This window comes from Phoxinus phoxinus (assembly GCF_949152265.1).
Source record: "Phoxinus phoxinus genome assembly, chromosome: 6".
Lineage (NCBI taxonomy): Eukaryota > Metazoa > Chordata > Actinopteri > Cypriniformes > Leuciscidae > Phoxinus > Phoxinus phoxinus.
Window position 1 is genome coordinate 1,055,036 of NC_136881.1, and position 14,289 is coordinate 1,069,324.

The window sequence follows — 14,289 nt, forward strand, 5'->3', positions numbered from 1 at the left end:
CGCTCAGTTAAAGCCGCTCGTGAATCGATCATCTCTTCCTTCTAGTTCATTTATAGCATCAAATAAACATGAATGAACATCAGGAGGAATGTTGTTTTAACCGCGGAGAGACGTCAGTACACTCCGCTTCTCAAGTTCAAATCCTCCAGCGGTAATCTACTAACTCTCCTGACCGCTCTGTCCGACAAAATGGCGGATGGCAAAGTCTGATTGGTCAGATCACCTGTCAATCAAGCTCCCTGCGAAGGGTCAATTGAGAGAAAAAAGTCCGAATTGTGAGATGTAAACTCGCAATCGTGAGATAAAAAGTTGCAATTATCTTTTTTAATGTTTTATTCTGTGGCAGGAACAAGCTTCCATAATTTTTAAAGCGGTGTTTGATTGTGATTTGACTTTTCTAACTGTAGTTAGTGTGTAATGTTGTGTTTTCTAACTGTAGTTAGTGTGTAATGTTGTGTTTGATCATAAACAACATCTGCAAAGTTACAACGCTCAAACCCTAAAATTTACATAAGCCCCGCCCCCTGAACACACAGTCCATGTTGAGGAGAGGAAGAGTTGCTGTAGTCGAGCACATCTGTGAGTCAGCTCAAACTTTAGCATCTTTTCACATGCAGTAGAAAGTCCCTCTGTGTGCGTCTCACAACAGTTCCTATACGAGCGACTTATAGATTAGCATGACAGAATATGCTAATATTGAAGATCGTTAACTTCACATCAGCGACATAAACTCATCAACTAACCATTCAGAGACGTCCTGTTGCTTCTACATGTGTCACTTCTTCTCGAGTCTCTCCATCTTTGTCTGACTCCGTTTAACATTAAAGGCAGAACAGTTTCTGTCAGCTTAGTGTGTGTGCGTGTGGTAATCGCAGCTGCTAACACACACAAGCTCTTGTAGCTCCGCCCCCTGTGCCGGGAGCAGCAGCTCATTTGCATTTAAAGGGACAGACACAAAACGGTGTGTTTTTGCTCACCCTCAAAAAGTGGCAATTTTAACATGCGATATAAAAATATCTGTGGGGTATTCTGAGATAAAACTTCACACACACACTCTGGGGACATCAGAGACTTATTTTACATCTTGTGAAAAGGGCATTTTACCTTTTTACTTTAATAAAATAATGACTAACTAGACATTACACGAAATGTTTGTAACATTATCCAGTAGAGCACGTGGTCTCGGTCTTTAAGAGGTGAAGTTATTACACGTCGTTTAAACATGTTTTTCTGTGGTGTCACTGACGAATCATTTACAATAAGATAATGAAACTAAATTAAATGTTGATTTAGTGTTGACTATAAACTCATCATGAGAGTGAAGTAGCGCTGGTCTATTCTCCTATATTGTGTCGTGTATCGAGTGAAGCGCTTCTGGAGCAAGAACACATGTGGGCGGGGCTTGAGTGTGTCTGTGGGGAACTGATTGGATGGTTGTGGTTTGCTATTGGCTGATCTCATGTGAGTGACAGGTTATAGCCCCGCCCACATCATCAGAGAAGAGAAGAGAAGCTGCAAGAGGAACTTATTCTCATTCAAGATTACCAGGAGCATTAATGTAACAAGAAAAACAAAACACAATGATGTAAAGAACAGAAATACTTTTATTCGAGACGTGATCCCCTAGAGGTTGTTGTTCTGCTCGCTGGCCCGGCTCTTGCTCCTGGTGATGATCTCGAAGGGAGTCGGCGTGGCTTTCGGCTTGATCATCTTCTTGAAGAAGCGAAACACAGACTCCATGCAAACGACGGGCGTCGAGTCGTGACACTGAGTCCCAGCGGAGATCTGCGTGCAGCCGGCCTTCAGAGACCCCACGGAGCGGTTCAGGGGCTTTCTGCTGGGAATCCAGGATCTGGAGTGGGATTTCAGCCAGTCGCGGCCGGCGCTTCCCAGCGGCTGGTGCCAGAAGCTGTGCGACGAGTCCAGGAACGCCACGGCCTTCACCTTCCGCTGGACCTCCTCGACCCGGCGGCACAGGAGATCCACGAACGCCAGGCCTCCGTATCCGTGAGCCACTATGAAGATGTGTTCGGGAGCACTTGGTGAAAGCAGGCGTTCCCAAACCATCCGGACGTGTTGCTCGTGAGTCTGCGAACCCTCGTTGGGATTCATCAGGAGAACGGCACAGGAATCCAGCAACGCCCAGCGTATATACGGGATCTGAGACCCTCGCTCGAGTCCATCGTGAGCCGAGAGTCTCCAGCTCCACACGCCGCTCCGCACCGTTCCCAAATCCTGGATCAGAACCAGGAGACTCCCGGGATTCTCCAGCGCTCCGGCGCTCATGAACACAAAGCTATCCTCCAGAGACTCTTTGATGAGATGAAACTTGCGCTCCAGGAGGTCGTGCACGTGCCGGGAGATGTAGACACACAGGCTGCGATGCTCTCGCTCCGTCTCACGAGCGGCGCGGAGCTGGAAGGGGAACCGGTAGGGCTCGCGGGTCTCCCGGTGCCGCAGCTGACCCTCCTCGGAAAACCAATATGGAAAATCAGATTGAATGGGACTTCGGGTCGCCTCAGAGCAGTCCGACATCGCGCGGGACCTGAGATGTGCATATGCAAAAGGATCATGATTATTAAAGGATTACTTCACTTTTAAAGAAACTTTTGCTGATATTTCCTCACCCCGATGTCATCAAGATGTCCATGTCTTTCTTTCTTCAGTGGAAAAGAAATGAAGGTTTTTGATGAACACATTTCTCCATATAATGGACGTCAATGGGCCCCAAACGGGTCAAGGTCCAGATGACAGTGTCAGCGCCGCTTCAACGGGCTTTAAACGACACCAGACGATGAATACGGGTCTTATCTAGCGAAACCATCGTCATTTCAAACATAAATAAACAAGTTTAAGTTTTATAAGCACAAGCGCTCGCCTTGCTCTGTTCTGTGACGCGCGTTCGTGACGTCACGTAATACGCAGTTACGCTGTAAAGGTCACGCTTGACGAGTCAGTGTTTACAGATGTGCGGAAGGAGGACCATACACACATATTCAAATGTCTTTGTGTCAGTTTATTATTACGTGACGTCACGAACGCGCATCACAGAACAGAGCAAGGCGAGCGCTTGTGCTTATAAAACTTAAACTTGTTTTTTTATGTTTGAAATGACGATGGTTTCGCTAGATAAGAGCCGTATTCATCGTCTGGTGTCGTTTAAAGCCCGTTGAAGCGGCGCTGACACTGTCATCTGGACCTTGACCCGTTTGGGGCCCATTGACGTCCATTATATGGAGAAATGTGTTCATCAAAAACCTGCATTTCTTTTCCACTGAAGAAAGAAAGACATGGACATCTTGATGACATCGGGGTGAGTAAACTATCAGCAAAAGTTTATTTTAAAGTGAAGTAATCCTTTAGATGACATTTTTACTATATTCAGATATAACAGCTAATTTTACTGTTTGGAATCTAAAATATGAATTGAAGGATCATGTGACACTGAAGACTGGAGTAATGATGATAAATTCAGCTTTGATCACAGGAATAAATTACAATTTACTGTATATTCACATAGAAAACTGCAGATTTACATTATAATCATATTTCACATTTTTTACTGTATTTTTGATCAAATAAATGCAGGGTTGATGAGCATAAGAGACTTCTTTCAAAAACATTAAAACTTTTGACCGGTACTGTATATAATCATTTTTATATATTTTAATAATAATTGAGCATCGAATCATCATAGAATTTCTGAAGGATCATGTGACACTGAAGACTGGAGTAATGATGCTGAAAATTCAGCAATAATAAATTACACTTTACTAAATATTCACATAGAAAACTGCTGTTGAATAATTTATCACTATTTTTACTGTATTTTTCATCTAATAAACACAGTCTGGCTGAGCAGAAGAGACTCTTACTGTGATGAGATGAGTGTTTCTGTTTGAAAATATGCTTTATAATCCATCAATTATCATTGCACTGCAAATTAAAGCACTTGTTTTATAGATTTACCTGAGAAAGATTAGTTAAATCTGTATTCCGAGGACTAGTTAAAGTTACACCTGATCTTTCTGTTGCTGAAAATGTGTAGATGTGTTAATAACAATAATCAGTGATCATGTGACAGGTGTCGCTGATTGTCATGAGGGCGTGGCTTCATATATTCAGTGCATTGAATACGTATATTATTTGTAACATATTATTTGTAACAATATGCATTATGGAACATTAAATTACCTTAAATTAAGCAAGAGGCGTCCAGTTGTCATCTCAGAAACTAAAGGGGGCATTTTTGTGTAAAATGTCTCTTTTGATAGAATATTTTTTAAAGAAACGTTTCAAATTCAAGTGCAGTGCTTTGTTGGATATAAAATGCACGTTCACATTTTTACAAAAGTTGATCGGGAAATTGCACGCATAAAGTAAGCAATACTGGAGAGATTGTAGTATGTCCTGATTTTATAGCACTTTGCACGTTTTTAATCTTTTATTCATTTATTTAATTATTTGCTTTCAAACTACAAACTCGGATTATCTGTAAAGACGCGGAACTCGTGATGTGTGCGACTGTTTCCACCGGATGACTTCACCGACACACACCGGATGTTGATCAAACATGGCAGCGACCTTGTGGATCCATGAGACCCTGATGTGAATTTTCTAATTGAGAAGAAATGAAGATTTATACACGTTTGTATTGTGTATAATCAGTCATGTTCTCAGCACTAAAGAGTGTGTTTCTGGGCTTTGCCCGGACATCAAGCCAGCCAGGTAGAGTTAGAGTCAAGACAAGTAATCTTGCATGTGTTAGTTGGTATATCTAATATAAATTATTTCCTTTATTTAGTATCTCTAACGACAACTAGTTTGGCGAAACCATGTTTTTTTGGACGTGTACATGGTATTCATACCATCTTAATACCATAGTACTCATGAATATGGTAATCTTACTAGTTTGCAATAATCTAGTTTGCATTACTGATTGCGTATCATTAATAATAATATGATTATATATACTGACTCACATCCTGTTTTATTTGGTTATAATAACCATTTGTTAAATGTGGGTGATGATATTTTACCCACTGAACCTGAATCTGTGTTGACTAGTTGATAAACATGTGTTAAAACAGATTCAGTTCAGCAACTAGTTAACACAGGGTTAGCAACTAGTTAACACAGGGTTAGCAACTAGTTAACACAGGGTTAGCAACTAGTTAACACAGGGTTAGCAACTAGTTAACAGGGTTAGCAACTGCTAAAAAATGTGAGTGTTACATTAAATTAACTTAAATTAAGCAAGAGGCGTCCAGTTATCATCTCAGAAACTATAACTAGTTACTAAACCTGTCCTGTTGTCTAGTCGCTAAACCTGTTGTCTAGTTGCTAAACCTGTTGTCTAGTTGCTAAACCTGTTGTACAGTTGCTAAACCTGTTGTACAGTTACTAAACCTGTTGTCTAGTCGCTAAACCTGTTGTCTAGTCGCTAAACCTGTTGTCCAGTCGCTAAACCTGTTGTCCAGTCGCTAAACCTGTTGTCTAGTCGCTAAACCTGTTGTCCAGTCGCTAAACCTGTTGTCTAGTCGCTAAACCTGTTGTCTAGTCGCTAAACCTGTTGTCTAGTCGCTAAACCTGTTGTCCAGTCGCTAAACCTGTTGTCCAGTCGCTAAACCTGTTGTCCAGTCGCTAAACCTGTTGTCCAGTCGCTAAACCTGTTGTCCAGTCGCTAAACCTGTTGTCCAGTCGCTAAACCTGTCGTCCAGTCGCTAAACCTGTCGTCCAGTCGCTAAACCTGTCGTCTAGTCGCTAAACCTGTCGTCTAGTCGCTAAACCTGTCGTCTAGTCGCTAAACCTGTCGTCTAGTCGCTAAACCTGTCGTCTAGTCGCTAAACCTGTCGTCTAGTCGCTAAACCTGTCGTCTAGTCGCTAAACCTGTCGTCTAGTCGCTAAACCTGTCGTCTAGTCGCTAAACCTGTCGTCTAGTCGCTAAACCTGTCGTTTTAACTAGCTGCTAACCCTGTGTTGACTAGCTGCTAACCCTGTGTTGACTAGCTGCTAACCCTGTGTTGACTAGCTGCTAACCCTGTGTTGACTAGCTGCTAACCCTGTGTTGACTAGCTGCTAACCCTGTGTTGACTAGCTGCTGAACCAGTTTTGTTAACTAGTTGCTGAACCAGTTTTGTTAACTAGTTGCTGAACCAGTTTTGTTAACTAGTTGCTGAACCAGTTTTGTTAACTAGTTGCTGAACCAGTTTTAACTAGTTGCTGAACCAGTTTTAACTAGTTGCTGAACCAGTTTTAACTAGTTGCTCCTCTTTCTTCAGATGTCCTGCAGAGCCACATGAAGGTCGTGTCAGCGGGACTGAGGACGTATGCAGTTCCTCCAGACTTCAGCGGTAACGCATCAGTGCTCAGCCCTTTGTTTTGATGAAGCGCGCTTTGATTAATACGGTGTTCTTCTCCATGGCAGACGTGGTTCTCCCGGAGAAGCCGAAACTCAAGTTCCTGGATAAGGTCCCGAATTTGAAACAAGGAAAGAAGGAGATGAAGAAACTGCGTGACATTCAGGGACCGGCCAAAAGCTCCAACACCTTCTGCAAAGGACAGTATGGCATTGTGGTCCGTATTTTTAGTTATTTTTTACAAAAAATATTTTTTAATTTATTTATTTTTTAAAACTTCTTTTAACTTTTGTAAAAAACTTTTGCTCCCTGTCTTTTTATTTACTTTTTTTATTTACTAGATTAACAATGAAAGTAAAAGCAATATTGCGTTAACGCTGTGTCTTGTGTGTATATGATTATGATGATAGTGTGTGTGTGATTGTGTGTGCAGGCTCTGGGCGGCGGGTACCTGCACTGGGGTCACATGGAGATGATGCGTCTCACCATTAACCGGCGCATCGACCCCAGCACCACCTTCGCCCTGTGGCGCTTCCGGGCGCCACACAAGCCCATCACGCGCAAAGGCCTGGGTCAGCGCATGGGCGGCGGGAAGGGGGCCATCGACCACTACGTGACCCCGGTGAAGTGCGGCCGGCTGGTCCTGGAGGTCGGAGGTCGCGTCGAGCTGGCGGAGGTCGAGCCGCTGCTCTCAGAAGTGGCCAAGAAGCTGCCCTTCCCAGCCAAGGTTTGCTCGTCTCACCCGCCGTAACTTCCTCTTGTGCTTTTCATAAGCGGCTGTTTCTGCATATATATTTGGCAATAACGTGAATTGGGAAAGTGTTGCATAACATGCATAACACAGAACATGCATAACACAGAACATGCATAACACAGAACATGCATAACACTGAACATGCATAACACAGAACATGCATAACACAGAACATGCATAACACAGAACATGCATAACACAGAACATGCATAACACAGAACATGCATAACACGGAACATGTATAACACAGAACATGCATAACACAGAACATGCATAACACTGAACATGCATAACACTGAACATGCATAACACTGAACATGCATAACACTGAACATGCATAACACAGAACATGCATAACACAGAACATGCATAACACAGAACATGCATAACACAGAACATGCATAACACGGAACATGTATAACACAGAACATGCATAACACAGAACATGCATAACACTGAACATGCATAACACTGAACATGCATAACACAGAACATGCATAACACTGAACATGCATAACACAGAACATGCATAACACACAGAACATGCATAACACTGAACATGCATAACACTGAACATGTATAACACAGAACATGCATAACACTGAACATGCATAACACTGAACATGCATAACACAGAACATGCATAACACTGAACATGCATAACACAGAACATGCATAACACAGAACATGCATAACACAGAACATGCATAACACAGAACATGCATAACACAGAACATGCATAACACAGAACATGCATAACACGGAACATGCATAACACGGAACATGCATAACACGGAACATGCATAACACGGAACATGCATAACACGGAACATGCATAACACAGAACATGCATAACACTGAACATGCATAACACAGAACATGCATAACACAGAACATGCATAACACTGAACATGCATAACACAGAACATGCATAACACTGAACATGCATAACACAGAACATGCATAACACTGAACATGCATAACACAGAACATGCATAACACGGAACATGCATAACACAGAACATGCATAACACAGAACATGCATAACACTGAACATGCATAACACGGAACATGCATAACACTGAACATGCATAACACGGAACATGCATAACACTGAACATGCATAACACTGAACATGCATAACACTGAACATGCATAACACTGAACATGCATAACACTGAACATGCATAACACGGAACATGCATAACACGGAACATGCATAACACGGAACATGCATAACACTGAACATGCATAACACTGAACATGCATAACACTGAACATGCATAACACTGAACATGCATAACACTGAACATGCATAACACTGAACATGCATAACACGGAACATGCATAACACTGAACATGCATAACACGGAACATGCATAACACTGAACATGCATAACACGGAACATGCATAACACTGAACATGCATAACACGGAACATGCATAACACGGAACATGCATAACACGGAACATGCATAACACGGAACATGCATAACACGGAACATGCATAACACTGAACATGCATAACACTGAACATGCATAACACTGAACATGCATAACACGGAACATGCATAACACGGAACATGCATAACACTGAACATGCATAACACTGAACATGCATAACACGGAACATGCATAACACGGAACATGCATAACACGGAACATGCATAACACGGAACATGCATAACACTGAACATGCATAACACGGAACATGCATAACACTGAACATGCATAACACTGAACATGCATAACACGGAACATGCATAACACGGAACATGCATAACACGGAACATGCATAACACGGAACATGCATAACACGGAACATGCATAACACGGAACATGCATAACACGGAACATGCATAACACGGAACATGCATAACACGGAACATGCATAACACGGAACATGCATAACACGGAACATGCATAACACGGAACATGCATAACACGGAACATGCATAACACGGAACATGCATAACACGGAACATGCATAACACGGAACATGCATAACACGGAACATGCATAACACGGAACATGCATAACACGGAACATGCATAACACGGAACATGCATAATAACACTGAACATGCATAACACTGAACATGCATAACACTGAACATGCATAACACTGAACATGCATAACACTGAACATGCATAACACGGAACATGCATACACGGAACATGCATAACACGGAACATGCATAACACGGAACATGCATAACACGGAACATGCATAACACGGAACATGCATAACACGGAACATGCTGTGTGTTTATGTAGTGCGCTCAACCATCTGGTAGCCCTGTTATTTTTACGTTTTCATTTTATTTTTAATTTTTCATCAAATTATTGGTTTCAAAATGCTTTTTTTTTCTAACACAATTGACTAATCATAACTGCAAAAAACATTTCAAACAAGAAGAAGCTGAACTTTAACTAGTGTTGAATAATATTTAATCAGAGAACATGCCGTGTGTTTAACTCTCTGGCAGCGTTTACATAATATACAAATGTTTTAATTGGAAATTATTATTATTTTTGGTTAAATTTTTTATCAAATTATTGCTAAAAACTCTTTATTTTCTACCTCAATTGACTGTAATCATAACTGCAAAAACATTTCAAGAAGAATCTGAACTTTAACAAAAGTGTCTGATATTTATGTCTATTCTATATCTATCTAAAAAATAAAAGTACATGTTCTGCGTGAGTATAAACTGGGTCACAGTTAAACTTAAACATGGCATTAATTGAAAAGAAGTATAAATTATTTTTGAGATTTTTATTATTTTATATAGAAATAAATGATGCATGAGTTAGAGGAAAATATTGTTTAGTACCATGAAATCCTTTCAAAATATTAAATAATATATATTATGAGACTAAATTATAGTACATTCATTAAAAAAATATTAAAAATAATACTTAAATACTGCATTAATTGGGGGGAAAAACTGTAAATTGTTTTTATGATATTTGTATTATTTAATATAGAAATAAATAGTGCAGAAAGTAGAAGTAAATATTGTTTACTACCATAAAATCCCCTCAAAACACAAAATATTGAAGAATAAATATAATGGGACTGAGTTAATTTAAAATAAATGTGCTTTAATTTTTTTACTTGATTTTAACTTATTGAAAAGCAGCAGTATAAATAGAGTTTTATGATATTTGTATTATTGTATATAATTATTAAATAATACAAATGATATAGTTTCCCAAGGAAACCAAGAAGTGATGAATGTATAAAAGCATCTGCCAAATGCATGCAAACACAGAAATAAATGGTGCATAAATTAGAGGTAAATATTGTTTACTACCTTGAAATCCCCTCAAAACACAAAATATTAAAACAATAAATATTATGGAATTAAAATATGGTATATTCATTTAAAAAACATTTGCTCTGTCTGTTTTTTAACTTAAATACTGTGGGGACAACGGTATAAATTGTTTTTACGATATTTGTATTTAATATAGAAATAAAAGGTGCATAAATAAGAGGTAAATATTGTTTACTACCATGAAATCCCCTCAAAACACAAAAATATTAAAACAATAAATATTATGGAATTAAAAAATATAGTTAATTCACTTCATTAAAAAGTTAGTCTCTTGTCCGTTTTGATCGGATTAAATCTGCAAGTTGTTCTGAGAAACGAGTTTAGTAGAAGAACCCAGTTGAGCGTGTGTGTGTGTGGTGTGTGTGTGTGTGTGTGTGTGTGTTGCAGGTGGTGAGCAGAGAGAGTCTGGCGGCGCTGTATCAGGATCAGGCCGAACGCGAGACCAATAACCAGAACCCCTGGAGCTTCGAGCGGGTCGCGAGGTCAAACATGCTGGGCATCCGTAAAGTCCTGAGTCCGACTGACCTGCACAATCACGGCCGCTACGCTGGGAAGTTCTTCTACCCCGCACGCGTGTAGTGTGTGTGTGTGTGTGTGTGTGTGTTCAGAGATAACACTGCAGAACTGATGAACACACACTCCAGCAGGATGTGTGTGTGTGAGATAATGTTCAGATCCATATCACCGGCTTCTGAGTGTTCTGTTCACTTATCACACGTGCTCTGTGGATGATAAAGGGTTTAGAAGACACACACACACACACACACACACACACACACACACACACACACACACACACACACACACACAGATCCATCCCCTGTTTACTTCATATGCTCTTCTATCACACACTTGTTTGTGAGAAAATGTGTGCTGTATAAATGCTGAATACTATGTAAGGCAAATAAATGTGGATTCTTTGCCGTCTGGGTTTGAGTTGTTTTGTTTATGGGATTCGATAATGTATTTTATGAAAGCTAATTTTCGATACATATAAGCAAATTGAGTAGTTGAAATTACAACAAAATTTAATGAATATATGACATAAGTCGAAATTGTGACAGTGATAATTAGTAGATAGTCCAAATTATGATTTAGTGTGTCATAATTATATCTTAGTATGCCATAATTTCGATCAATTTCAACTTTTTAATCTCATAATTATGAGTTTGTATGTCATAATTATTTTCTTTGCATCATACGTTTTTCTTTTTGTCAATTATGAATAAAAAGTCAAAATTATGGCGTCGTATGTCATAATACTGACTTTTCATGAGGTAATTTTGACTTTTCATGTCCTAAATATGACTTAGTATGTCATTTGTGATTTACCAAAGCATTATTTTTTTCGCATGTGGCGAAAAATGATCTTCCACATTAATTTAGTTTTATATAAAAAGTTTATTTTAAAACTAATACAGATGTGTGATGTAAAAAATGTATGGAAACGAGAACATTAATCAAACAACAGGACGTGACTCAAGAAGGAAGCGGGAAGTGTCCGTTCAGCGCATGCGCAGTTCAGTTCCTGCGTTGAATCGTGTGGCGCGAACGCATCTGTGGTGAGTGTTTAGATGTGTCGCACATAGACGATTAATAGTGAGTTGTGTTTGTTTTGAGCTCACCAAATCATGTATCGCATCTTTACAGTTTTTCCTCGGCATGTTTTTATGAGTAGTGATGTTTCTAAACTGAACGTGAGCGACGCGACGCGATAAAACCTGATTATTAATAAACGAGCGATCTCTTAACAGACATAACGTTATGTGCTTAAATATATACATTATTATTCATATAACACGGCACTTAAACATGCGTCAAAGTATAACCCAAGCTAACAGGTTCCCACAACTTTCTCTAATGTTTTGTAAAGATTATGTAAATGTGTTTTTCTTTTCAAATAAATACGTTTTTATAACATAGTTGATTATTTATAATCGTTCTCATGATTTAGAGAGAAATGCTACTAGAACAACGTCATTTATGATGTTGTTTTTACTTGTTAAGAGAACAGTTTGTGTATTTGATGAATGTTAATGTTTACCTTCTGGTAATATTACAAATAAACGTTGAAATAACGTCATATTATAAGATAAAATAAGCTCAGGAGAGATGTTGTGTCATAAACCTTTAAATAACATTCTAATCTCGACAAGAAAACATTAATGAACATCTAAAAATGTTAAACATGGTATATGGAAACTTATCTGTCAATTTGTTAAAGAAAGTTTGCTTTTAAAAAATCAATGGGCTATGACGTGCGGTTTCCCTCTAAACAATGTAAAATCTTGTAAATTCCCTCATATTTATTCTTAATATCCATATGTACTTAATCTGTAAATATGTCTCTTCTGACTTAAAGGGTTAGTTCACCCAAAGATGAAAATTAAATTATACCATAATTCACTCGCCCTCGAGCCATCCTAGTGTCTTCTTACAGCCGAACACGAGTTATATTAATAATATCCCGGCTCTTCCCAGCTTTATAACGGGAGTGAATGGAGGAGGAGATTCTGGAGCCCTAAAAAAGTGCATCATCATCATAACAATAATCCACACGCCTGCAGGGGTTAATCAAGGCCTTCTGAAACCCAGAAAAATATCCATATTTATAACTTTATGAACTATAATAACTGGCTTCCGGTTACAGTCGTACACGAGTCGAGTTCCGGCGGAAGAGTGACCTCTGACCCCACGCATGTTGAGTGACCTCTGACCCGCCGCATGACGAGTGACCCGCCGCATGATGAGTGACCTCTGACCTGACACGTGACCTCTGACTCGACGCATGATGAGTGACCTCTGACCTGACGAGTGACCTCTGACCTAACACATGATCTCTGACCCGACATGTGATCTCTGACTCGACGCATGATGAGTGACCTCTGACCCGACGCATGACATCTGACCTGACGCATGATGAGTGACCTCTGATTTGACGCATGACGAGTGACCTCTGAAATGACACTGGACCTCTGACTCTACGCGTGATGAGTGACCTCTGACCCGACACATGACGAGTGACCTCTGACTGACACATGACATCTGACCTGACACATGACATCTGACTTGACGCATGACACGTGACCTCTGACATGACACGTGACCTCTGTCCCGACGCATGACGAGTGACCTCTGACCTGACACATGATCTCTGACCTGACACGTGACCTCTGACCCGACGCATGACATCTGACTTGATGCATGACGAGTGACCTCTGACCCGACGCATGACCTCTGACCCGACACCTGATGTATGAGTAGCGTAAGCTCAGGTGAGTCGACGCCTCTCACGGTTCAAACAAACTCAAGCTCCTCCCACTTTTCTCTTTAAAAATCCTCGTTTTAGCCTCTAATTCGTGACCGGTGTTTTGTTTTGCTCGATCCTCTGCGCTTCTGTTCGTCAGTGTGTATTTCTGCTCTAGCAGCACCATTACACACTAGCTAAAGTTAAAAAAATGGGATCACGAAGAACGGGACCTTTAAATGTCACTATCAGGGAAAAAGCCGTTCTGATTCAGAACATCGTGTCTGAACGCAGTGACTCTGTGGTGCTGCTGTTACTGTCATTGGTTTGTTTTAACGTCGGGATCTTTCTAGGCTCGTGTGTTCACAGAGCGATGCTTTAGTCAGCAGGAGATTGACAGATGTTGTTCTGTGCAGTGAGTGGAGATGAAGCCGGCCCGCGGGTCAGGACGGGCCTCCACACGGGGCCCCAGACACACCGCAGAGAGGAAGACGAGCAACAAGCCTCACGTGAGACACGCGTCTGTGACCTGACCACTAAACCAGTCACATGGGTCAACCTGAGGCTGCAGAACAGTCTAATCATG

The 14,289-nt window shown here is 40.4% G+C and overlaps 3 protein-coding genes across 7 annotated transcripts in view; 2 read left to right on the forward strand and 1 right to left on the reverse strand.

The window, feature by feature from the left end:
• Window positions 1–1,510: 1,510 nt before the first annotated feature.
• LOC306999919 (cotranscriptional regulator ARB2A homolog) lies at window positions 1,511–4,595 on the reverse strand. 3 transcript variants are annotated; one of them, XM_079615027.1, is made up of 2 exons: window positions 4,195–4,595; window positions 1,511–2,545 (listed from the first exon to the last, which is right to left on the reverse strand). In XM_079615027.1, exons 1-2 carry the CDS (start codon window positions 4,245–4,247, stop codon window positions 1,624–1,626), a joined length of 975 nt encoding a protein of 324 aa, XP_079471153.1. In that variant the 5' UTR covers window positions 4,248–4,595; the 3' UTR covers window positions 1,511–1,623. The 3 variants fall into 3 exon arrangements, with proteins under 3 accessions (XP_079471153.1, XP_079471155.1, XP_079471154.1); XM_079615029.1 differs by lacking the exon at window positions 4,195–4,595 and adding an exon at window positions 3,970–4,089; XM_079615028.1 differs by lacking the exon at window positions 4,195–4,595 and adding an exon at window positions 3,876–4,039.
• mrpl16 (mitochondrial ribosomal protein L16) lies at window positions 4,127–11,727 on the forward strand. Its single transcript, XM_079615030.1, has 6 exons — window positions 4,127–4,379; window positions 4,501–4,728; window positions 6,282–6,353; window positions 6,428–6,576; window positions 6,793–7,086; window positions 10,844–11,727. The coding sequence occupies exons 2-6, from the start codon at window positions 4,671–4,673 to the stop codon at window positions 11,033–11,035; spliced, it is 765 nt and encodes a 254-aa protein (XP_079471156.1). The 5' UTR covers window positions 4,127–4,379; window positions 4,501–4,670; the 3' UTR covers window positions 11,036–11,727.
• A 215-nt stretch (window positions 11,728–11,942) lies between these two features.
• Window positions 11,943–14,289, forward strand: part of cenpq (centromere protein Q) — a 14,299-nt gene continuing 11,952 nt past the window's right edge. Inside the window, exons 1-2 of one of the 3 annotated variants that reach the window (XM_079617080.1) lie at window positions 11,943–12,018; window positions 14,120–14,212. In XM_079617080.1, coding sequence (XP_079473206.1) covers window positions 14,129–14,212 — 84 coding nt within the window. In that variant the 5' untranslated portion in view covers window positions 11,943–12,018; window positions 14,120–14,128. Of the gene's footprint in view, window positions 12,019–14,119 lie in introns of all 3 variants that reach the window. The other 2 variants (XM_079617082.1, XM_079617081.1) reach the window with 2 other exon arrangements.